General features: G+C 40.5%; 1 protein-coding gene across 2 annotated transcripts; it reads right to left on the bottom strand.

Moving 5' to 3' along the window:
- Positions 1-938: 938 nt before the first annotated feature.
- Positions 939-26,781, bottom strand: eps15 (epidermal growth factor receptor pathway substrate 15). 2 transcript variants are annotated; one of them, XM_079350656.1, is made up of 25 exons: positions 26,641-26,781; positions 23,491-23,532; positions 22,895-22,984; positions 22,755-22,802; positions 22,556-22,651; positions 22,297-22,359; positions 21,785-21,910; positions 21,389-21,448; positions 20,712-20,954; positions 20,331-20,476; positions 19,576-19,732; positions 15,784-15,866; positions 12,365-12,437; positions 10,679-10,840; positions 10,276-10,473; positions 9,747-10,169; positions 9,373-9,456; positions 9,055-9,217; positions 8,743-8,787; positions 8,239-8,636; positions 7,911-7,980; positions 7,687-7,757; positions 6,741-6,876; positions 6,386-6,585; positions 939-3,158 (listed from the first exon to the last, which is right to left on the bottom strand). In XM_079350656.1, exons 1-25 carry the CDS (start codon positions 26,692-26,694, stop codon positions 3,018-3,020), a joined length of 3,372 nt encoding a protein of 1,123 aa, XP_079206782.1. In that variant the 5' UTR covers positions 26,695-26,781; the 3' UTR covers positions 939-3,017. The 2 variants fall into 2 exon arrangements, with proteins under 2 accessions (XP_079206782.1, XP_079206781.1); XM_079350655.1 differs by lacking the exon at positions 26,641-26,781 and having other exon boundaries at positions 10,276-10,458; positions 23,491-23,571.
- Between the last annotated feature and the right edge of the window lie 326 nt (positions 26,782-27,107).

The raw sequence follows: 27,107 nt of genomic DNA on the forward strand, positions 1-27,107 counted from the left end.
TTACTAAGAGCGAGTAAATAAAAATCAAGCAAAAAAAAAAGAGAAGCATGTTGAAGAATAGAAATATTCTTGACATTCCAATGCCAATCATTTATTTTTTTTTCTAAATATTTTTGTGTGCAAAAAAAAATCTAGCCTACTTTAAAATAAACTTTAAAACAAAATACACTGACATATAGAAACACCAATCATCTCAAATCAATTATTCCTCCATTAATTCTTTATAATTTGTTTTATGAGCGTTTATGATGATCGCTTTCTGGTAATCTATCTACCAAGAGAAAAGCATGCACTTGTGTATGTTAAGAGCTGGGTTTAAATACAGATTTGAGGGACTTTTCTGATACTTTCTGAAATGACATCACTGCATTCCAGAAGGAAGTGTGATACCATTTATTTCTTTTATATATTACAAACATTTGATATATTGCCAAAACAGAATTTACCATCAAAGCCCAAAAATAGCTGAATATGGTTATCCAAATTCTGCCTAAATTTGACAGTATGTATTTCTGCAATCAAAACCCAATACAAGTATGTATTTAGCAAGAATTCTAAGTAATTTAAATAATTATACTTTTGCATTTGGTTGATAAAAATTCTTGAGCTGTAAAAACTATTCTGATTACGAGCTTTAGTAAAAGCAGTTGTGTGTGTGCACATTCATTGAGTTGTGTTGGATTTTTAATATATATTCATTATCACATGGACATGACAGAGCTGATCTTAGTAACTACATGTACAATAGGTCATGATTGATTTGTGCGAACATATGTGTGGACTATAGTGCTTAATGTTTTCAAATGTACATTTATATTCCTGTTAATCTTTTTTTAACTGTGGCCCCCAAGAATAGCTGCTACTTTTTGTCAATAGAAAAAAAACTGTCCACACCAGCTGTTAGTCCCAAAACAACACAAAAACTGCAAAACTACACGTTTAATATTTATTCTGTTTTAATTAAATGCATTTCATATTCTGGCAAAACCTCCAAATGAGGGTTTTTATTTTCTTACATGTTAGAAAATACAAAATAAAGTACAGTCAGCTTGAGTTTTAAAAAGCCTTTATGGGTAAACCTATAGAAACACAAGTGGTTCTTGATTTTTAAAATATCGAGGAGTCTATACAAATACAAGTAACATGTCTGGTGGCTTTTTTACATGAAAGCGAAAACATGAACTGTGTAGGAGAGAAGACGAAGCTGGGAAGGAACAAGAACAGACAGATAACCATTTTTTTTCTTGGATTTAAGAGTAACATATCTATGAGAAATGCGCCGCTAAGGACGTGGATAATCTGGTTAAAGATGTGAAGAGAAAAATGAGCATGTTCATTCTAAGCATAAAACGGAATCTGCGCAAGAACAGATCAGTGTTGTTGTAGTAAATGTTGTGCATTCGTTTGGTCAGAATTTAGCAAAGAAAACAGCCGTTCCAACGACAACAGCTGAGCACAAGAAGAAGAGGAAACATCACTGGTCAACCAGCTGCCATGTGGGCGTTAAGAGGAATATGCATGTTATGCTCCTCATGCCAGGCAGCTTTTTTGCAAGTTAAATCCCCACACAGACTGAAGACAAAGTGCCCTATAGAACGCAGAGAAGTGGATCAACTTGACCTAGTTGTAAACAGAAGTTGAAGAAACTATCTGAACAAATACAATTAAAAAGTTGATACAAATGCTCACAAAAAAAAGCACCAACAGTAGCTCACTTTGAAATGGGATCTTGTTTTAAATTGTCAAATGGACATTTCCTACTTGAAGAAGTTGACTTCTTTCAAAAAAATAAAAATCCATGTTAAGTATTGGGAAGCTGACAAATAAGATTCTTTGACCTTCAAGTAGTAGGGGGTGAGGTATCTATCAACCAATATAAACAATACTACAAAGAAAATTTATTTCATCTGCTGTGCTAGAAAAACCCCTCATGGTACAAATCTTTTCCTCCCCATGATGATACATTCATCTCTGACAACACTTTCTATTTTTGATCTCATGTTTCTCTGTTGATGTTTTAAACTTGACACATTTCTGCAAAAATAATACATTCTTTAATCTCAGAAAACCTTCAAATAATGTCTCAGTAATCAGACACGCTTAAACATAAAAAAAGTATTTTGGTAATTAGAACATTTCTTACATAACACATGTTGGATTTTGTTAAAGCTGTTAGGATTTTGTGCAGTCCCTTGTAGTGTACCCTGACATTTAACTAACTAAATGGTATACGTGTTTTATTCCTTTTATTATCTAACCCCCCCCTGTAAAGTAAAGACAGGAGTGATGAGGAACAATGACAGAAGAAACTTGGAAGATGTTAATGTGTAGAAGCTGTCATGTTAATTATTTTTTTTCAATACATCTTACATTTCTAATAAAGTGGGAAACTGGGATGAAAAAGTACAGGGGCATTAAATTCAGAGTTACAGCTCCTCCAAAAATGCTCTCTGGGATATTTTGGGGCTCTACAAAACAAGCAAGTCTATTTTTAATTAAAGTGATCTTATGAATATTTCAATGTTACCTCAGAAGAAAGACTGAGCAGAGCTTTTATAGAATGGGCGAGTTCTGTTCGTGGATACAGACAGGACTTTTTTTGATTTCTATCTAGACTCAAGTGCAAGTTTCAATAAATTACATTCTATAGAGTTAATGCATGATTTCTAACCTGGAGTTGAATTCAACATATTTTTCTACATTTGTTAATCTCTCATCTGTATTCACTGCATTACATTTATTTTTCTCTAATCTTGGTCCTCTTCTGCAAACAAAGAGACCAACAAGATGTAATTACAGGACACTGCCATGAAGACAGAACACAGTCCGGAGAGACGGGTGTTGAAAGATTCAGACATGGGTTTGTTGAAAGGAGGTCTCTTTATGGGGTCAGCAGGTGCTGCTGAATCAGTCCTATACAGTCCCCAATTTGCTTTGGTGCTTTCTGGGCTGGTCCAGGCTGGGCTGTGCTGCACCGTGCCGAGCCAGGCCAGAGAAGGGGCGGGGTAACACGTTTTTCAGGAGAGTTCCGACTTGCTGAGTGCGATGGCCAGCTCCAGGTCCTCTTGTTCCTGCTGGGTGAGCCTGGCAAGCCGCTCCTTTTCCTCTCGCTCGCTCTCGCGCTTTGCCCACTCTATCATGTCTTCTTCTGTTGGATACTGTTTCATGAACACACACACACACACAAAAACAGGGGGGAGTAAGGACCCACATATGCCGAGAAATATGGGGAAAAGAAAACACAAACAGAGACAAACACATCAACAGTTAACAGATTTTTCAAAGACATTTAATTGTCTGCTGATAAAAGATGCCCAAATATGAGAAACACGTGGACATTGTAATGCAAGCCATCATCCCTGAGGTTTACAATCTTAAATGATACTATTTGAGGGCTCATATGTTCAAATTAAAAGTATCGACGATGTGAAGGTTTCCATCATCTTTTGTAATTTAAAAGTCAGTGCAGACAGATGGGGTGAACACACATGCTCTTCGTTCGGCTGTGTGCACAAACTTCAGACCCCCCCTGCACCAGTCAGTGTCCCCGATAGGCCACTAAAGTCCAAAGAGTCTGGACACGCCCCTGCTTTTAAAATGAACGCACACATTAACACTCTGTGTGAGCATAATGAGAGGGACAATTCAAAGAGGAGAACTGAAACTTGACAGAACTCTGTGTTGGACAAACTTAAAGCTAAATGTTAACCACCCAAGACATATTTTTCAGTACTGGTGCAATCTTATATCTGTGTGGTTTTACAAGACGGGACTTTAAAACAACCATTAAGGTATTAGTTAGGTCTATGTTTGATGTGTCCAAAAGTGCATCTGGAGAAATCTTTATGAGGTCTTTAAATTCAAAATGTCATGGTACAGAAGTCCAAAAAAAGAAGCTATTTAAAGCTCTTTCCCTGGATCAAAGATGGCCAGTGTGGATCTAACCACAGATATGTGCCATTGCACTTTTTGAAACTTTAAGATGGGCATATAAGATATGAGGAAGTCCATTTGTAAAGAATAGGAGCTATGTGGGGGGGGAAACAACTGATTTTGGTTCACAATGCCAAAAGGTGATGGATGAGAACTTCAGAAGACAGAAATCTGAAACTACAGACTGTACATGTACAGTATGGACAGTTAAGAGTTACACAGTAGAGCTATGAAGTGTTTTTAGCCATGCAAAGGAAAACAGGCGCTGATGAAAACCATTCACTTGCAGTGATTTTGGAGTTGCTGACTTTGCAAAAAAAAAAAAACATCAACAGTGAGGACATTTCAGAAACCTCAAATAGATAGATGAGCAGACATGCTTGAAGGAGGAACATCACTCTGCTGCATTCGACGTATGAATGATAGAAGACATTCAAACAGTGCATAGAATGAGAAATGATGAGTTTAATATCTAAACCTTCACAGAGCTTGTACTTTCACCTCAAGTGATTTGAAGGGATTTAATGAAACTCCACCTGGACCATACTGTTGTTTTAGCACATTTGCAGCAAACAAGTTACACATTTGCCAATCTTTTTTTTTTTTTAAAGTACACCAAACTTAAGATAAAAGGAATAAAACACAATATGAAAAACAACAACTTTTAAAGAAGGACAACTTCACATAATACTTTAAGTATTGCTATTATTGCAAAATGTTGAAATAGCAGAACGTACAAAATAAAGGAGTGAGAAAAAGAGGAAATACTCCGCAGTTTAAATTCAAAGAATCGTTGCAACTTTTGTTAAATGAATGCAAAAACCTTGATATGGTCCTTCGAGAGCTCAGCCATTTGAATCGAGTGGTTTTATGGATTCACATACAAGCCAGAGATGGTGCCCTTGAATCAATGTTTATTCAATGTTTTTTTGTTTTTTTTTAACAGAGGTTGTCAAGACACTCGCACACAGAGAGATCACAGTGCTGACAGGGGGTTAGATGAAGTAGTGAATGAAGGGATGATGCATAAACAGATTCATGGATCAATAAAAAGTGAGGAAAGGCAGAGGCAGTGGTTTGAGTGAATGAATAAGCGCGTGCAGGTCGGGGGGGTTTGACAGGGACATGCAGGTGCAGGTATGTGACCGGAGAGAAAGCACAATGAAACCAGCTCTTTTAAAAAGAATCATCTCAAATCAAAAGCGTGACTGTACATTTCCCTGCAGTATTACAAACAGAAGAGCTGATAGGTCACTGTAACCCATTTATTATTAGTGACCAATCAGCAGATACATAGGCTAATTTTTTTCTCCAAACAGTTAAACTTCAACTTCTTATATTTTCAAAGACATATATTAATCTATTTTCACATTTTTAATTAATGAGTGAGAAGAAAAGAACAAAGGGAACTCCCTTTTTCTTAACAGATGAAAGGATCTGCAGTTTGGCTCTTACTTTTGACAAAAAAAAAAAAAAAACATCAAATCCTTCAATGAGTTTGTAACACGCAAAGAGTGAGCTTTACAGCTTGATCTTTCTGAATGGGATCTCACTCATGACATAAAGGCATTATGCCGTGTCTGGTCGATCAAGGTCAACCAATAGGACGCTTTCAGGCCGTTGTTGTGCCAACTCCGCAGGTATTGACTCTTAGCCTAGTTACTGGTCAGACACATGCTGCTTTGCAGCACCGGCATTTGGAAATGACCTCGGACATTAGAGTGAAGAGAAGTGCAAAAAAAAAAAAAGGATTTGCAATACACATTTAATTTAGGGATGAAATATACACATGCACAGGCTGTTGCTAACAAAAGACAAATCCAAGCAGCTTCTCATCTCTCCATTCACTGCCAACTTTTAGGAGGGACTCGTTATCTAAATGTAAATGTGCATAACCCATCTGTTTCAGAAATAATATATCAATGTATCCGTTTTGCTATACTGACATTTCCGTGCATTTCCTTGTAAAGATCAACAGTGTGACTTCATTCATTGGATTTAAATTAAGAGCAATCCCAATATATCGGAACAGATAATAGTGACAGGAATAAAGGCTCTTAATATAGCAAGAAAAGATTGCATTCATAGGAAACATCAGGACATTTAGACCATCAGCAGACAGGGTGCAAAAAAAGAACGTCTCAAAATTGCAGATTGAATAGCTTATAGTCAGCTTAGCTCGGGAAAACAAGGTCGTTTAATAAAGTCATGCGGCATCAATAACCAATGCTGCTGTGAGACACTTCAGGTAAGAGGATTAGTTCACTTCTATGGGGCTTTATAATGGCAGTGGATGGAGTGATTACAAAGCTGGCCTGATTGCCTGCTGGTTGGTTAAAACTAAATAAAATGTGTGAATGTGATTTGTTAGCAGGAGAAAAAAAGGAAGGAGAGGGCGTGACTATTGAGAGTCAGTTGAAGGTGAGGGAGAGGGCGAGTTGGAGGTGCTCACTTTGTCAAAGCTGGCAAATCGGTCAGCTTCCCTTGCGTTTTGACGAGGTGGGGAGGAGGGGGCGAAGGGGTCGGCTAAAGGATCCTTAACAGGCAGGGAAGAGGAAGATGAGGAGAAGTCTCCTGAAGGCTGGGGGGGGAAATGCCCTCGTCGCTGGAAGGAGTCTGAGGACTCTGTTCTGGAGATCGACGATCTCTTACCTGATACAGACACGGAGAGAGGAGGAAGACCCTTTTTTTTTTTAATACTTAAAAACAATTTAAACCTGCTTGGAATACAACCGGAAATAGCTTGTAATACCACACTTGCAAAAATTGTCTTTCTATAGTGATATTTACAACATGCAGGTACTGACCTGGAGGGGGAGGAGGTGGTCTAGTTGGCGTACCCGTTTTTGGGGGAAGGGCTGGCGGGACGTCAGGGTCTGCAGACTGACCGTCCTCCTGAAACAGGTTCTTATTGTTGATGCCAAACTGGTCAGAACCATTTGACTAAAACAGAAGATTAAAACAAAATCAATCCCATGCTGTAAAGACGCCGACATGACACGGCACGCCTGCTTCATAATAAAAAGTTGATGATATTAAACGAATCCAGTCACATGGTGTTTAGTGAATGGTGATTTTAGCGAACATTTCCCACCACAGAGGAGAGGGTCTTCACCTCGGATTGTGGAAGACACAATCTGAGACCCCCATGGAATCAGACGGTGGACTCTTTGTTATAGAAAAGTTATCATGAGCTTAGTTCTACACGTGTAGACTTGAAGTCAGTCTATCCCACGTGTGCTAATAATAAACTGAATGACTAAAAGAAAAGTAAATACTGAACACACGGCGTTCACTGCTGAAGTATTAATGAATGCTCCTCTGATGCGAGACAGTTCGAGGCGGTGTGCAGCCCCGTTGCCTGCTCGGGAAGACGAGCTCGCAAATAACTTCTGTCATGTGACGGGCCTTCAACGAGGGCTTTTCCCATTTCTTAGATTTATTTTTACATTGCAGAGGTTTGACTGACATGAAGCTTAAGCCTCAGCAAATCAATGTAGAGGGAGGGGCAAAGGAAGGTGTATGGAGCCGTGTGCTGCTTCAATGAAGCACAGAATAGAAAAATGGATTTATTATTTTAAATTATGGATAATAACAAGAATATTCGGATATTGAATAATACCCACATCTATCTCATTGTCTCCTCCTACCTAAATTCATGTTCAGATTTGGGCTCTCTGATCTAACCCCACACAAAGTATCACTTTATACTGTGTGTCAGTGAATCACAGAGCTTGAGCAACACTGAATTACCTTTGTCAAGGCACTGAAGTCTGCAAAGCCTCCTCCGAAGGACTCGTTCCCGAACACAGCAGCAAAAGGATCTGAAACATGAGTGCGTTCATATATCAGCAAGAAAAAGGAATCAGAAAAACTCACTATTGTTCATACTTCAAAGTCACTTTTGAAGCATAATATGAGAAACCACTTGCAAACCGGTGAGTCCCCAGAAGATGGCAGTATAGCACGAGTCCTACCTGGATCTGAGTTAGTGCTGACTGCAGTACCACCAGGAGCAAACGGATCATTGGCTGCAGCAGAGTCCTTCTAAAAACAAAATCATAGAACAAATCAGAGTGAATGACACAAAACATTCTGCTGTGGACATAAATAAACAATATTGACTGTATAAATGACTGGTTTGTTTCTATGTATGTTCAGAATGTAAAATACACAGTTCTCAAAACATCTTCAAAATATTATTGATTTAGGATTAATTGCTTTGGTCTTATTCCTCATTCTAAAAATGCATAACGTGATTAACTATGAATTCAGGAGCTGGTACAATACATCCCGTCAACTCACCACAGCCAGCTCAGAGTTAGGTGAGGAGCAGCTGAACGGATCTGTCCCTCCATCCTGAGATCCAAATGGATCCTCCTCCACGGTGGCGTTCATTTTGCCTGCAAACGGATCAGAGTTCACCATGTTCTTCCCCGAAGAGCTGAATGGATCCTTGGCTGCTGATGTTGGGTTTGGAGGTTTGGAGGCAAAGGGATCTGGATCGGCTTCTGGCGCAGGAGCCGAGTCACTCGGTCGGGACGCAAACAGATCTGGTTCTGGGATCCCAGTAGTGGTACCAAATGGGTCAGCTGAGGCAGAAAAGGGGTCTTCTGAGGAGAAGGGGGCACTGGGCGTCTCTTTGAAGAAAGAGTCTGCAGCAAAAGGGTCAGACCCTTTGAATGGATCTCCTCCAAATGGGTCTGTTTGAACAAAAAAACAGAAGTTTCTGAATTTGAGAGTTTCATATCAAAGATTATTTTATATGGTTGGAAGACAACATTTGAGGGTTTAACAACCAGAATTTACCAGCTGCTTCAGCTTTTCCAAATGGGTCATCTTTAAATGGATCATCTACAGGAATAAAATTGTATCGTCAATCCATCACATTAAATCAACTTCAAATGAACTTCAAGTCATCCTCAATAGCATCAGCCTCCTAAATTAGTGACCAACTCATTTCTCAAAGATTCGCAAATAATACAAATAATCAATAAGGTTATCAAATCAGTGTGAAAAAAAGTATTTCCTTTATTTTCAACAGGGTTACTTTACTGTGACAACTTTTTGTTGAGAAGCTTTCAGATGACTCTAAATCTTCAGATGTTTGTGGGGACTCACGGTCAGTAAAAGGGTCTGATTGAAAGAAGTCCATGTCAGGCAGGGAGGGAGGGTTTGTCTGAGGTGGGTGAGAACGCGGGACAATTTGAGGGGGTAAAGAGGAGGTGGTGGTGGTTTCTGGGAAATCTGCCGGCTCCTGTTTTCTCTCTTCTGGTGATGAAACCTGATTAACAGAAACACTGGATTTACATCTCACGTTTTGATGAGTCAAATACTGAGACCTCAGAATAAACTTGGATTGTGCATCCTCATGTGTGCCTCTTGAAAGAAAAAAAACTTGGTGCTGTGAACCATTTATACATCACAGGAATGTTTTACCTTTGGTGGGCGGAGACTCCTAGGAGACTCCTCTGCATCATCTGTTACCTCAGAGGAGACGTTAGGTGTAGGGCTACTTTGTTCCTAGAGAGGTGAGAGAACAACAAGCAGTGAATAATGTTACTGAGGCACATATTGTAGAACTAGTTTACGTTCCTATTTTGAAACGAATCTTTGAACATGCCAGGCCTTAATTGAGCAGGCTGTTCTTGCAGGATTGGTGGGAGTTTAAAAAAAGCACATGGACTTAAATAGTACCTAACACTGCTTAAAGAAGGGAGATGTTTAAGCATGATATTGGCTTCTTTCCACTTGTATTCATTCATGTCACTGTTGTAATATAATGTAATTGATTAAAAAAGTATTCTAAATACCTCCATAGTGTTCTCCGGGGACTTTGTGGGGGTGGAGACATTGTTGTGTAACTCAGATGAGGCTAAACTAGTATACAAATCATCGAGGGGGTCAGGTTTCTGTTTGTCTTCCTCTGGTGTCTCTGGACCCTCATCCTCCTTCTCGTCCTCCTCCTCCTCTCTCTCTTTATCTTCCTCCTCTTTCTGTTGCGACGGTTCTGTGTGCTGAATCCAGAGATTCCCCGGAACTTCTTCCTTTAGCTTTTTAGGCTCGTCGTCCTGGAAGAGGTCCTGTTGGAAGGGGTCCATCTGGGGCAGCTCTGCGGAGGGGCCTGCTGATCCATTCATCATGACAGGAGAGCTATCCTCTAGGGCCCTCTTCCAACTGAGCTGAGCAGTCACCGACCTCTCCTCCACCTGCAGGTCGTTCAGTTTCTGCTGAACCTAAAAGAGCAGAATGGGAGACAGGATTAAGGAAAAAACAGAAAAAAATGACATATGGCATACCCTCCTGCAGAGAAAAGAGTTTTACTGTGACAGTCGCACTGACCTGTGAAACTTGTGTGAAGGAGTCTCGTACAGAGTCTTTCAGAGGGGTGAGCTGCTCCTGAGCAGCCTGGACCTTCTCCTGCAGTCTCCTGCTCTCCTCCTGCAGAGCAAGGAGCTCCTCTCTGGCCTGAACCAGCTCCTCCTCATACTGACATATCCTCTGCTCCTGCTCCTCGTGCTCTGACTGTAGTGATGAAATCTGTGATCGATGTAACCATAGCACAGAATAGAATACAATGCGTTGTCTTTGAATGGAGCACAGCAAAAGTTGCGGTGCTTCTCTTCAATAACAAAATAAAATAATGGGCACACTGTTGTGAAGGTTAAACATTATTAAAAACATATGAAGTACTTAAATCAGACATAAATGTGTCTGCTGCAAAATAAACTTCTAGTAGACTTACCAGTTGGGTCTCTTGGCTGGTCTGCAGGCGGATATGAGACAGCTGCTCCTCCAGGGAGCCCTTCTGCTGGTCCAGCTCGTCCAAGGCGTCCTGGACCTTCTGACGCTGTGTCTGGAGCCGCTGCAGGTCCTCCGTCTCCCTCGCAACCTCATCCTGTAAGTCCTGCAAACATCGAGCCAAAGACGCGACAGGTTGGAAATAAGCGCGTGTTTGTACATTTTTCACATGTGATCCTTCACAAAAAAAACTAACTTGAGTTGGACTGGTTAATTCTAGATGTGTAATAATAAAGGAATAAAGGAAAGGAAAACTAAAGTTTCTTCATCTTTTGCAATTGTGCTTCTCAAAAGAGGCTAGTAGTGCACGACAGACCTCATGAAAGGAGCAGGGTGCGCGTTTAGGTCGTGGAGTTAAATTATTTAGACAAATGTTGTCTTTCTAGTTATCTAGAGGTTTGCAGCCCTCGTTTGATGTGATTGGCTGACACCACTTTCCCCGCCCCTCCCACTGAGCTGGCTGGGAGAAGAAAAATGAATAGGTTTAGAACGCAATCTTCAGACCTTAAAAGTGACTCTTGAACAAAGTAGTAAAGCCCCCTAAACAATCATACATTCAGTCCTCAAGGACACCACGGAGAAGCCAGAGGATTAAAACACAAGCTGTATGTTTTCACTGGTTATGAGACTGTGGATTATGTAATTGCTAAAAATACCAGTGAGGCTTGTATTGTCCTTTAGATAGATGGTTAGTGCGCACACACTCGGCTATAGTCCTCCAAGTGGATGGCCAAGGTTCAAATCCAACCTCCTTTCCCAAATATTATTCCCCACTGTCTTATCTCTACAATAAAGGCACAACGAGCCCCAAAATACATCTGGGAAAAAAAGATGAAGGACAGCGAAAACAAGAATACAAATCTGAAATATTGATCAATGAAGACAGTCAGAACGTCCTGTTCTTGTTTATACATCATTTGATCATTTTGATGGCTGCATTGACAGAACCACAACTGTTTAGGTAAAAATGACGAACACAACAGAAAAAGCACCTCTGCCAAATCAAATGTTCTCAGTCTTTGAGGGAAACTGTGTTCTTGTGATCTTTGTTGCGTCACCTGCTTAGACTCCAATCACAATGAAGCACTTCCACCATTATATTTAGAAGACATGTTCATATATAAATGTCCAAAAGCATCGAAGGCTACCTGGCAGTGCAGCTGAGAAAGTCAGAGTGAGACTCCCCTGAGACCCACCCTCACACTCACCACATCACTCTGAACTCCCAGGCGCAGAGCGGACTAGCCCTTTAAAACAGTCAGCTCCAAAAATAGCGTCCATCGCTCAGGCTCGGAGCAGACAGGCACGCCTACACAAGGACACCAGCCTCTCCATCTCTGAGAAACATTAACTGTGTTTCTGAGCAAGGAGCTGAGACAGCCGGCTAAATGTATTATTGATCTCATCCTCCAGTAGATCCATTACAACAAAAGTGAACAACTGCTTCAGCACCTACTGTCTGTAGCTGATTACACCAAGCTCATACACACACAAACACACACTAGCTACCATGTTCCAAAAGCCGTCTTTAAAGAAGGCAATGACTAAAAGGAAACGTGAATTTCTAACAGGCTCTACCGTTGATTTATTCTTTCCATCAATCTTGCATACAGACAAACAGAGACCTTACCTGCACTTCTGTGCTGCGCTGCCTGATGGCCTCCTCTTTCTCTTTTATCTCCTCTTCCACAGTGATCTTCTCCCTGGGAGTCCAGCACAAAAGACATGAGTATTTAACCACGGAGGACAGAGAGGGTAGACCAGGTACTCCAAGTCCACCCAGAGCCAGCCATCTGTCCACTGAGCCTTCCTTCCTTTGCCCCTGAACTCCCACCACCTCTTCTCCCTGAGCCACCATGATGTCCTAAAAAAAATCCCAAATTCCACTCCCACAGCACAGAGAGCAGATGTGTGTGTGTGTGTGTGAAGTGATATGGAGGGAAAAAAAATAAATGGTGCAAGACTTCAGGGCTGTAGAGTTCTGCAGCTCAATGTAAGCGCGATGAGAGTGATAGATGGGGAAAGTGAGCATGTGCTGGCTCAGTCTCGTGTGTGGGAGAAGAGGAGTGAGAACCAGATGGCTGCCTTGAGGATGGAGGGAGGATGCGAGAGAGGAGGGATGAGTACTGATGAGCCAACCTACAACATCAATCATTTGGTTCTGCCAGAATCTTCAAACTCTCGGCTTCACTCTTACATCCACCCAGCAAGAGAGGAAATGGAACGGGGTGGGTGAGGGATGCATCATAACCTGCTCTCTGGCTATTAATAATAGTGCATTTTAGTTTTCAAGTCTGTACGAAAAAAAAAACAAATAAACAGTTAAATGCTAACTTCAAAAGTGTGCAGTACGAGGTGTGTTTGGACCGTAAGGAAACTCCAGTGTCAATGTGATCTTTGTCCTTTGACATTGCAACTGTAACGGTGTGATATTGGCGAATCACATCGCATCACGACGTTGCGGAAGCATAAGAGGCAAGGCATGTAAACACACATTAAGAGTGTCACATTCACACAAACAGCACTGATGTGTGCTGAACTGGCAGTGCTCAAGAGCCAATAATCAAAACGCATATAACGTATAAGACACCTAAATGTAAGTCTGCTTTGTCTGGGAGGTTTTCAAAATGACCATTAATGACAACTGAGTCAACATTTAGAACATGCATTGAGAAAAGTGGAATATGGATCTGATATGAAGGTAAAAAAAATTCACATGCTTCTCAAAAAAAAAAAAGAAAGACACAATAAGGTGTAAAGCAGTAGTAACACTACAGAACCCCCTAAACCCATTTCAACGCAACATTTGAAATATACCTCCAAAAATCTGAAGGCTTTCAGAAAAACTGCACAGAAGTTCAATGTTTACGAAACTTGTTCTAAAGTCTCAGCCTCTGTATCAGATACAGAGACCTAATAACACATTTGAAAGTTTATAACCTTTCGTTTTAATTGTAAATTAAAATGTGTTCATTGCAAGAGGCGACCTAGACGTCTCATCTGGAAACACTACTAACGTGACACTATTGTTTCATTTTCAAAGACTGATTCCTATTCTGCATGATCAAGCCTATAGAACTATGCATGTAATGTGCATGTTTCCCCATTTTCATAAGACACAGCTAATAAAACCTGCATGTCGAGGCAGACGGAGAGGCAGTTAGAGAAGCACATATAACACAGTATATTTAATATCACTGTTCAATAAAACACCTCTCACAAGATACAGTCAAAACATGATAACAAAACATTAAATAAAAGTTCAATGACACTTTTAGATTGAAAAAAAAAAAATCATCTTTAAACTAGCTTCTCCTTTGTTTCCAGTTTGAACACAGGGCTATTTAAATATTCTGTCCTTCTTAAGAAAACATAATTCCCTTCATTTAAGTGCATCCCTAACTATCAAAACTCAACTAAATGCCTCCTCAGTGTTGTTCCTTAATATCATGCTCCAACAATCACCTGTTAGCATCCTCGGCCTCCTCGTCCTGAGCAGAGGGCTGCTGCCACAATCTAAAGCATTTACAAACATGAATCATCTTTTCGAGCTCCTCTCCTCAGAGACTTGTCCGTCTGATGCTCTGATCTCTGTCACACTTTGTTGTCTTTTCTATTCATCTGCCTTACCTCCTACTTCCTTCCACGCACAGCTGTCAGCACAGCTGTCATCGTGCGTGTGTGTGTAAATACAAAGAGGGTACTTTTTTTTTCACTTCTCACTTTCAGCTTGCATTATGGAGCTCTATTCTAGTTGTAAGATGTAAATCCATAATATCTGATAATGTTAAATAAACAGTCAAATTCATTTTACAGGTTGAAAAAAGCTCTTTGCATTTCCCTTCTAAGAGAAAAAAAAAAGAATGACTTAAACTGAAGTAATCGTAAAAACGATTAAAACTGAGACAGCTGGTTTTAAAAAGTGTTTTGATATAGAAGAGGACGTAGAGTGACGACAGCACTTTCAGTCTCAATGACTTTTTTTTTTATAGATTCAAAACAGTCAATATTTTATTAACATCTCTATGTTGCATTATTTCCAATCAGTTTTGCAAGGTGTTTTCAGACTAAGAAACACAGGAGTAGATTAAAACCGCAAGCGGTGATGAAGGACCCGAAGCACCCCGTGCCTTTCGGGGTGTGTTGCGACCGCAGGAGTCCAACCATGAGATGTGGCCAAGCAGCAGTAGCCTTACAGTATGATTTGTGTAAAAGTGGAAGTTTGACAGTACACTGAGGCCACGCCCTTTTCTGTCGATATTACAGCCAAGCAATCAGGGACTTTTTTTTTTTAGGTCTTGGCATGATGAACATGTAAAAAAAACCAAAACAAAACAATTGTGTGTCGTCAATAGGGGGTGAACCAGGGGGCGCTGGTGGCGCAGCGGCAGTGCGCGCGTCCCCATGTATTGAGGCTACCGTCCTCACGCGGGCGGCCTGTGGCTCCTTTCCCCGCATGTCTCTCCCCACTCTCTCTCTCCCTGATTTCCGCCTCTATCCACTTTCCTCTATAATAAAAAGGCAAAAAGGCCCAAAATAAAATCTTTAAAAAAAAAAGGGGGGGGGGGGGGGGGGGTGAACCATTTTACTAACTTTTTTTTACGAAAATACAAAAAAACTGAATTTTTCTCAAGACCTGATGTCCTTGAAAATTTTGGTGAGTTTTCGTTCCTGTACAGGCTCTCAAAAATTGCGGCAAAGTTGTGGATGAATAAAAACACTCCTTCGGGGAAAAAAGGGTCCTTCACACTGTCAGTGCTTTGGGCCTTCATAAAGACAGGAAATGAATACGTTCAGTCTGTTTTATACACACATGGTATATTCCTCTTCTATCTTGCTATCCATTTCCAGCTACAGAACTCAGCTTTATAATCATCTACTGGTTTTGGTAAACCCTGTAGACCTGAACCACTGACAAACTCATTCAGAAACACTCAATGCTGCTACTTCCTCACTTCTTCATTGCAGAACAAGTGATACAGTCTGCACCAAAGTAGTTTCAGTGAGACTTTAAAACAAAAGCAGAACGCTAAGGAAACAAAAGCCTACCTTTGTAGTTCAACAATCTCGTTACTGAGAGAGTCCAGCTCTTTGATGGCCGAGAAGTCGGCTGCCAGATTAGCCAGGTTGTTCTGAAGAAGAAAGATGGTAGAAGACAAGATGTTGAGTAACAATTAACCATGATACTGTACTCTACGCTAAGAATGACCTCTAAGTCACAGAGAAAAGTTCAGACTTGTTTAGAAAAAATAAATAAAAAAATATGTCAGATGGTGATGAAAATATACTCAACAAAAATATAAACGCAACACTTTTGTTTTTGCTCCCATTTGTCATGAGATGGACTCAAAGATCTAAAATTCATTCCAGATACACAATATTACCATTTCTCTCAAACATTGTTCATAAATCTGTCTAAATGTGTGATAGTGAGCACTTTTGCTTTGCTGAGACAATCCATCCCACCTCACAGGTGTGCCACATCAAGATGCTCATCAGACACCATGATTAGTGCATAGGTGTACCTTAGACTGTCCACAATAAAAGGCCACCCTGAAATGTGCAGTTTTTGCTTTATTGAGGGTCTGGGGACTCAGAACCAGTCAGTATCTGGTGTGACCACCATTTGCCTCATGCAGTGCAACACATCTTCTTCGCATAGAGTTTATCAGATTGTCAATTGTGGCCTGTGGAATGTTGGTCCACTCCTCTTCAATGGCTGTGCGAAGTTGCTGGATATTAGTGGGAACTGGTACGCGCTGTCGTATACGCCGGTCAAGCACATCCCAAACATGCTCAATGGGTGACATGTCCGGTGAGTATGCTGGCCATGCAAGAACTGGGACATTTTCAGCTTCCAAGAATTGTGTACAGATCCTTGCAACATGGGGCCGTGCATTATCTTGCTGAAACATGAGGTGATGTTCATGGATGTATGGCACAACAATGGGCCTCAGGATCTCATCACGGTATCTCTGTGCATTCAAAATGCCATCAATAAAATGCACCTGTGTTCTTCGTCCATAACAGATGCCTGCCCATACCATAACCCCACCACCACCATGGGCCACTCGATCCACAACATTGACATCAGCAAAGCGCTCACCCACACGACGCCACACACGCTGTCTGCCATCTGCCCTGAACAATGTAAACCGAGATTCATCCGTGAAGAGAACACCTCTCCAACGTGCCAGACGCCATCGAATGTGAGCATTTGCCCACTCAAGTCTGTTACGGCGACGATCTGGAGTCAGGTTAAGACCCCGATGAGGACGACGAGCATGCAGTTGAGCTTCCCTGAGACGGTTTCTGACAGTTTGTGCAGAAATTCTTTGGTTATGCAAACCAATTGTTTCAGCAGCTGTCTGAGTAGCTGGTCTCAGACGATCTTGGAGGTGAACCTGCTGGATGTGGAGGTCCTGGGCTGGTGTGGTTACACGTGGTCTGCGGTTGTGAGGCCGGTTGGATGTACTGCCATATTCTCTGAAACGCCTTTGGAGACGGCTTATGGTGGAGAAATGAACATTCAATGCCCGAGCAACAGATCTGGTTGACATTCCTGCTGTCAGCATGCCAATTGCACGCTCCCTCAATGCTTGCGCCATCTGTGGCATTTTGCTGTGAGACAAAACTGCACATTTCAGAGTGGCCTTTTATTGTGGGCAGTATAAGGTACACCTGTGCACTAATCATGGTGTCTGATGAGCATCTTGATGTGGCACACCTGTGAGGTGGGATGGATTGTCTCAGCAAAGCAAAAGTGCTCACTATCACACATTTAGACAGATTTATGAACAATGTTTGAGAGAAATGGTAATATTGTGTATCTGGAATGAATTTTAGATCTTTGAGTCCATCTCATGACAAATGGGAGCAAAAACAAAAGTGTTGCGTTTATATTTTTGTTGAGTGTATATCATGGAGTAGGGGAAACTTTCTGCAAACAAATGATCAACACAGCTACACTTTACAATAAGCACACGTGAATGAACAACAAAAGACCCAATATATCATGGATAAGAGGCGGACTGCCTCAAGGGTAATGAAACTGACAATAATAGAGAGAAAGGTCTTTAAAAGTGTGGGTATTCTAAGGCTGGTATACAGCCGTGAGCCTCGGTTTTTTATTTCCTGTTTTCATGTAAAATGTACTTTTATTTTGAAAGTCTGCAAAGGAGACTTTGCTATATTGTAAAGTTACGAGAGTGAATAAAAACAGCTAGAAGAACAACCACAGGTAGAAATGTTACATTTAGGTTGTTTTGGGAGATGGATTTATTTGAGCGACATGACTGAATATCGTTCAGAAGGATGCTGCTACATCTGTGTGTTTTGAGTTCGACTCAGCAATGATGAGAGACAAGATTAAACTTTACCTTGCTTCAACTGTACAATCTTCTCTGACCTGGTGGCTTAAATGAACAGCTATGATTGGTTGAATTGCCCCTGAATAAATCTGACTTGACCAATAGGTTTCCATCACTGACACCTCCAGTAAAAAAGAATCTCTTTAGACACATTGTAGGGAAGCCTCACTGTAGCCGCAGTGAAGGTAAAGAACACCGCTGCACCGTTGAATGTCTCATTTCACTAAAAACAATCTCAGGAACTTGATGAATTAAGAGTAATGCCAACCATGTGAAGTCAAACAGTTCAGCCTCTTACTATTCCATTTAGCTGTTTTCTTTTAGTTTTGGAAACCTAATGAGTTCCCCTTCCCTAGGTCTAGTTATAGTCAAAACTCCTCATTCCTTATGTCATTTTTTAAATAAAAGCAGGTTTGATTCAAACAGGAAGTTGAGTTCAACTCACATCAAGAGTAAAAAATAATAATAAAATAAATAAAAGCAGAACAAAAAATGGAATTTCAAACAAGATTAAAATGCTATTAGCGATTATAAGCCATGCCGTTTTTTTTAATCATTTGACATCATAGTTCTAATATTTCAGGAAAAATAATGCTAACTTAAAAGTATTTAATAATAATAATCTAATTACGGCTCTCTTTGGCCTGATCCTGCCCTCATCCCTCCCTAGAAGAAACACTGAGCTTATGGCAATGATGTCAGGGACAAACACAGATGTTATCTAGTTTCAGTAACACAAACATTAGTTTGGAGAAAAGTAAAGGCGAGGCTGTGAGATGGCCGACAAAGAAAGACGTTTCTAATGAGATGCTAAGGAGTAAGTAAACCATCACACACACTCACTCAGGGTCATCCGGCTGCACTTGTGAAGTGGATGAAATATTAGATTATAAAAAGTAGACACAGGGAAGGAAAGAGCATAAAAGTGATGCATGAGGAGGAATACAAAGACAACAAGCAGCAACATAAAAAAAAGAATGCAGAAAAATTGGAAAATTGGAAAGAAAGAAAGCAAAAAAAACAAACAACAAATATCTAAAAATTTACAAAATAATTGAGTGATAACAGCACACCAGAATAATAATGTATAGAACAAGAAATTAGCAACCAAATGAAGCAAGACGATTGAGAAAACAGACAATCAATTCAACTCTGTTTAGGAAAAAAAAAAAAATCCTTCACACTTCTGCAATCTTCCCATTAATGTAAGTACCGAGTGTAAACAGGCAATGTTCAAGATAAACAGATAATCATTAATAACTACTACTCAGCATTAAACCTCAACTTCAATCCCTCTGGTTCAAAGCGCTATCAGAAAGTCTCTTCAGTTGATCTGTTGTCCTATCTATCAAACAGTCAGGGTAATAAGAAGAGCTGCCAGCTACAGCTATTTTCTGTATCTTCTGTCACGTTGACCTAAAAAAGGATCCAGACCTTCCTGGTTTGTATTTATACACATGGATGGACTCACCTGTTTAATGTTGAGTCTGTCAGATGGAGGGATCATCTCTGGGGAGAGACTCTGAGGAGGGTCCAGACCTTTAGTCAGCTTCTGATTGATCAGATAAAGTGCCAGGGCAAACTGCTCACGCGTCAGTTTCCCGATGTCTCCAATGTCACAAAGCTCCCTGAGAACACGAACACACGAGTGACATAACAGAGTAACGACCTACACCTCAGGCAACAGCGGCTATTTTTGATAGCCAGCATGATCGTCATGTTCACTGTTACAGAAAGCAATTAACAGGACAGTCACGATAGTGACGATGAGAGAGGCTACAAATCCAATACGAGGTCACATTTCATGGTAGGATGCGTCACAATGTACTGCAGTTCTTTGTCAAACGCTGTTAAAATCCTTAAAAATCAGACAAACATTAAATAACAGTCAATATTTGTTCACAGCATTTATTGTCATTGAACATTTTAAATATTAAATTAAACTTTATTTAATCACAACAGGCTTCATCCAATGGAAACTGTGATTGTCTTGTTTCACTTGTGTTCATCATTGACATTCTGCAGTACCAAAGCTTAGTACAATTAAATGTCATTGTGAGTTATTTCTATTATTAATGGTCAAACACAACATGTGATTCATTTGTGCAGCCTGATGTACTCTTGTAGCCAAGGTTATTAACGTAATTTTTTTTTGCCAAAATTCAACTGCAATTTAAAGTGCTAGCTTAATATCCTGGTGGAGGAGAAGTTCCTCTCCCTACTTACCAGATTCGTGCGAGTGTGGCAGAGGGCAGCCCAGTTTTTAGGAAAATGTCTCTCACTTCAGGTCCAGAAACAAGTCCGTCCATGTCACTGTCTGTCTTGCTGAACAGCTCATCATATTTAGCTTTGTCTGCTGGTGACACCACCCACTGCAAAGAAAACAAACAGATGAACAGATACTGTTGTATCGCTGGATTCCATACAACTTTGGGAAACAACAGAACCTACTTACAATCACAAAGCCTTTTGTCTTTCTTTTTTGGAAAACACACTGCACAATCCACTCAGATATCATTTTACATTAGCTTCGTGGTAGTTAAAAAGTAATTATCCTGAAAGCTTTCCAGGCACTGCAGGCACAGGAGAGACTGGTCAGGTACTCACAGGGGCAGCTGCTGGTGTTGGGGCAGGAGCTGGGGCAGGAGCTGGGGCAGGTTTAGGGGGTTGGGGGATGGTCTTAGAGCCAGAGTGGGAGGTGCGACTGTCTTTGACTGAGGGGGGCGAGGGTAAGAGGGGCATCACGGGAGGCACAGAGGGTTTTTTCCTCTTTGAGGGTGGAACCAGAGGAGGTGGTAGGGACATGGGAACAGGCTCCCCCTCCAGGGCTCTGTACACCAGATACATGGCCTGGAAAGGGCAGGAGAATCAATGATTAAAGGCAAATTACCATCCAGTAATTATTGAGTTGTCACACTTCTTCCAAATGCCTGGAATCAGTTCCAGCGGGTGCTGCAGAATAATATTCACAGCCTGTAACGACTTCAAAGGTTGCATATCAAACTCAAGGAAGCAACAACAAATTATAACGGATCGTGAATCGATTTTTTTTTTCTCCAGGAGATGTAATAATATTCAGACAGCAAACAGAGGAAAATCACTTTTCAAAACAAGAGCAAGAAAAGTTTCTTACGGTTTTGATGCCCGTGAGATCATTGCTGAAGCTTTTACAATAGTACAGATTTGAATAGAACAGTTCAAACAGTGTAAGATGAAACTAACAGCAGGCAGTACGTGCAACCTTTGTGGTGTCTTTCCATCTGTGATTAGAGCGCATTTCTTACCACAGAAAACTCATCTTTGTCCAACATCCCATCTCTGTCGAGGTCACTGAGCTCCCAAACCTTCAACACACACATATTATTGTTCAGCATGCATCATTACAAAACTAGATGATACAGTTGCATGAAAGCCCTGACTCATTCGCAATTTCACTTCCTAAATGACTTCCTTTTCTACCGAACCGATTTTTGATTTCACATCCTTTTTTTTTTAAATCTTCTGCCTTGTGGATGGTTTCCTTTTCTACCATTTACACTGTCCCATATGAACAAGTAGTAAATGCGTCTCGTACATAATAATATATGTTGAAAGGAGCAGAGATGGGTATAGACTGTGCATTTCTAATGTTATATTCAAGAGCTTGAAGGATTAGAACTTGTTCAGTTCAGGGCTCGTACCCTGCCTAGGATGTCCACTGGCAGTTTCGAGTTAAGCAGGACGGGCTTGACTTTGTCTCCGGTTAGAATTCCTCCGACTGGACCCAGACTTTCAAAGATGGCGTCAAACTTCTTCTTCTCCTCAGGCTGGAGGAGATGGGGGACAAAATACATGCACAACTGTTCAATGACCGACACACATTCATTACACTCAGCATTCTTAATGTTACGTCTGTAAAAAAATAATAAAAAAATCACAATAATAAAAAGACAAAGAAGGTTGTGTTTGTTGAAAAAAAGATAGTTATACTTTTCCTATCAGCTGTGAAAATAAATTATTATTACTGTTAGCAGAACTGTTATTCAAACTGAACAGGATCTATTCATGGTCGAAAATGTGTGCTTTATTTGAGCTTGCTTTTATCAGACATGATTAAAATGGCAAAGATCACGTTATGTGATTTACACATACTTCATTGAAGGGACAAACATTTTCCCTGAGAGAGAAAATTAAAAAGTTGCCTCTGCCTCACCTTGACAACCCAGTGGCCGTCACCTGCCACTCCTCCTGCTAACAGCGGGCTGCTTGTGTCATGCTGGGATATAAACAAAACTCTGTTATTATGACTTTCTTCAGATGTTTGCGTAACAAATATAAAAATCAAGAAATGTGTTTACATTCTTGGGCAGTTAAATAAAACGCTTAGGAAAGAGATTTCGTTTTCTGATGTGTTGGAAAATACATCTTACTCTGGACAGAATATGTGCTGAAGATCAGAGTAAAAGACTCACAAATTTGGGTGGAGGAACAGCCACATTAAGGCTCTTGAGTGCCACCTCCAGGCCATTTTGAGCACAGGCCACTAACCGCAACGCTATGAAGAATTGCTGTGAAGAAGAAAAGTAAAGTATTTGATATAAATCCAGTGATCAAAAGCACTTTGTGAACATCAAACAAACAAGTTGAATGGTATCTGAAGTGCATGTATACCTGTTTGTTAAGGGCACCTTTACGTTCTGCGTCTGCCAAATCCCAGATCTATGAAGACAGATAAAGTTTACACATTTATTAACATCAATAAAAACAACACAGGCGTAATACAGCTTTTGCTTATCTAAGTATTTGCTCACCTTCCCCAGGACTAAGTCAGCCAAGCCTGACCTCTTCAGGAACAGTGCAGCATCTGCTGCTGCCACCCGCCCACTGCCAGTCGGATCAACCTTCAAACAGAGAGAAACATTTCACCAGAGGAACTGAATTTCTTTTTAGTTTAGTTTAGTAAAGATTTAAGTACATTCTAAAAAAAAAATGGAGAAAAAAATTGTCCATTAGCCATTTAAATCAATACTGATAATAAACCAAAGCTATTTACTGAGCAGTCGATAAGCCTGACATTGGATCTGTGAGTAGCTGTTCATGAGCTCCACTGACATGTTGGGCAAAGGAAAACATTATTAATTCATAAAGACACTTCCTTTGCTGTACTCTGAGACCAGAACACATAGGGGGAAAGACTTTAACACTACAGCTTATTAAGAAATCAGCTGCAGGGACTTTAAAGGCTCAGTGCACTTCAGTAATAAAAGACGTATCTCAGTAAATCTCTCTACAACTAGATAGATTCGGTTGTACTTCAGCCAGGTACAAAAGGCTCTAACAAAATGTTCCAACTGAAGAACACATGGCACACCCTTATTGAGTGGTGCAAAGATATTTTATTCCATACCTGCCGATAATACTTGTCATAGATGGGATTTCCACTGGAGAGCTGCAGAGACAAAAAGTGTTTCATTAGAATTAAGGTAACTTTAAATGTAACCACTGAATCGTGTTCGCTCTTCAACAACATTCAAAGATCTCTGACCACCGTCTTTGTGTCTCCTATTTGGCCTCTTTTTAGTTGATCCATTAAATTGACCAACTCCCTAAATTCACATTCAAAGCAACCTAACTGAGAATGAACTATTTCAACACCTTCTCAATTCTGTATTTCCTTTCTTTTTTTTTTTCCAGTGCCAAATGATCAACAAGCGTTTGCTGGCTACAATGAGAGTTTCATCCACTGAGCCAAGACAGCTGTCGAAAAAAGAAGACGCAGCTTCATCTATTACAGATGGAGAATGGATGACATGCAGACTTCAACCAATATGTTTAAATCTTATGTTGTTTTTGCTCAACATATCCACAGACATCTTTCACAACGACAGCTGCACTTTCAAAACATCTGCCTGTGAAGAATTTACTGTGATCACTACTCGGAGAAGGTGTGCAACATTTCCTCTAGTACAAGTTTCAAAGAATATATCTAATAAGATCTGAGATTAAAAGAAGACACCAAAAACAGTTAATGATGGCGAACCTCACAGGTAAGATGAGGAACTGCAATTTACAGACGTGAGAGAGAAGTTAATGCAACGATTATGGCCCGTCAACCTCACCATATCCTGCAATATTTTCGTCGGCAGGCCAACAATGCCAGTTAAATGCGTCTAAGTAGTAACACAGCATACAGGGTAAATTTGACATGCTTTACCCAAAGACACACTCTGATACTCTGAAAAGACAACATGGCTCATCATGAGTATTTGAGATGTCAAACTGTAAAAGCCGCTGAATATAGCAACTACAGACATAGCACTATGTTAAAGATATCAAATACTTGTGAGGATGGCCCGGCCCGATAGCGACAAGTTTTTTCTTTAAAATGTTGTATCATTATCTGATTCGATTGGCTACTCACTTATAAAATGCCAAATCATCAAAAAAATGCCCATTGAAACTTTCCACGCTCCATACATGTAACTTTGAACACACACTGTAGAGAAAAGCTGCGGGGTTACAATGTTTGCTTTTTTAGGTCTTACTTGCTTTTATGAAGGATTTGCCATTGTGAGCTTTCTGGCAAAGACATTTTCTTGAGACTCACAGCCTACGTCTGACGCCATATGTTGAACTCAACACGACGTTCCACAAGCTTTCTGCTCATTGCATGCTGACTTCATGGTATACACTCCCCAGGATACTCATGGTCCGCTTCAGGGGGTTAGTGCAGGCGTCACTCTACAGACAACAGCTCTGCCTTGTGTCATATCCTCCCTAAACACCCCCTTTCCTCCTATAACCCTATTGTCAGCATTTCCTCCTTCATATAGCTGAAAATGGCATTAGGAGTACTTTTAAACTGACAGGGGCAGCAAAGAGGTGGATAACAACTGATCCTTGAATGAATTGGACATTGGACGTGATCTTTCAATGGCTAGTCATCTGGTCCACAATCAGTGAAATTCGTAACGGTCAACAAAATTAAGAGTACAGCAGAGCTTTGTGGGGATGTCTTGTTAAAGATGCTCCCGTGCAGCCTGCAATCGGCATAGTTATTGGTCAGCCTCGACAACTGCCAATTTTCAGTGAGATAACTGTTGACACACACTTATCTTTCTCTGGCCAGTGCAACTTCTTTTCTGACACACGACAGTGTGCCTGGAACTGTTCGCGGCTGTAACACTGCAGCTATTGTACTGGTGACTCTTTCATTGAGCATTGAAAGAAAAAAACTACTTTCCTCAATCCCTATGTATCAGGGTTATCACACTCATAAAGGGTTATGTACATTTCTTTATAACAATATGAGTCTATTTTAATTGCACAGGTTTATTTTGTAATTTTTTTTACTCTTAGTCATATAGGGGGCCTCTTGAATCTTGTTTCAGGTTTATTATACAGAAGGGAGGGGGAGAACAGCGGTTATTTATTGTAACTAATGTCTTGTGTCCTGCTTGTGTTGTATACTACTACTGGATGCCTTGAATTTCCCTCGGGATCAATAAAGTATGTAGGCTATGTATGAATGCATGTATGTATCTATCTAGCAGTGAAATGAATGACTGCTTGGTATAACACCTAAGTCTTACTACACACAAACCATGACAGGTTTTGAACTCATCTTTCAGAGATAATGGAGGTGGAGGCTGACAGCTCCTGTCTGTTGTTAGGGACAACAGTGGATCAAGTGACTGTACCATATACAGTATGTGGGACCTGTCTGCCACCTGCTAACTTATTTAATGTGGAAACATATACATTGAGCTAGCACCAGTCTGACAATGTTGGAACAGCAGTGCTGACTAGTAACTAATCAATGTCACTTCCTCTTACTAGCTGCAAAACAGACTACCCCATTAAGAGTTTTGTTCATGTAAGATTGAGGAACAAAAAAAAGAGCAGTGGCTAACAGGCTAACAGTTCAAGGTATCGACATCTGAAAGGTCACAGAATGAAAACACAAACTAAGTCAGGGTAGAAAAAAGAGCGATGACACGATTGGTTGTTCAGTCTAACAAACTACAAAAGCAACATACACGGCATGAACAATCCCACACGAGAGCTTTCATGTTTCTAACTTAAATTACATAGAAACACAATGTTAGCAGGGACTATCGGCGATAAACATGACAGTGAAGCCACACATGAGTATCTTGTGTCAACATATCTTTGGCCAGGAAAAACTATGCCCCAGCAAATTTCAAAAACGCAATTACACATACACACATTGAATAAATGCAACCACACCACGTTATGAAGGCTATCTCTAGTTAAAGAAAACGGCTCTATGACAGCACAACACTTCAAACTAACTAGCTTTTAGCTAACAGGCTAGCTAGCTAGCTACGCCCTTACGCAGTCCCCAAAGAGATTAGGCAGAAACTTTTCCCAGTCACAGCAGCTTCAACTTCCCGAAAGAGAGGACGAGGCTTGTGCCAAGTCCGCGTTTCTGCCCACACAGTTTCATAAACACAGTTGAATTGGTCCCGACCATAACATGTTAAAGCCACGGGTCGGTTGCTGTCGTTATATTTGACTTGGAAGACAGAGTTACCTGAGTAAGAGACAGAGAGGCAGCCATAATGTTTCTGTTTCCCACTGCTTTCATGCTGCGCTCCTGCTAGACACAGACAGAGGCCGCTGTAAAACCCGGACCTGGACCTCTGACCTGGACCTGAACAAATGGAATCACTAAAGACTGACTTTACTTAAATCATCATCTCATATCACATCCGCCAAAACAGAAAATGAACCTTAATAATAATGATGTAAATTACATTACAGGGCTTATAGGTGGTAAATAATAATAATAATTATAATTAAATCGACGTTATTAGAAATTCTGGCCATCCTCAAAAAAAAGACGGAGCAACCACAACATCCTGAAACAAACCTGCACAATTACTATGATAGCCCAAATGAAAAGATCTAAAGACGTACACCTTGTTGTTAACCCCACATTGGGTATCAATATCCACAAGAGAATAAGGTAATAAGGTAATAAAGCAATATCTGAAGTCA

This window comes from Symphodus melops (assembly GCF_947650265.1).
Source record: "Symphodus melops genome assembly, chromosome: 8".
Classification (NCBI taxonomy): Eukaryota; Metazoa; Chordata; class Actinopteri; order Labriformes; family Labridae; genus Symphodus; species Symphodus melops.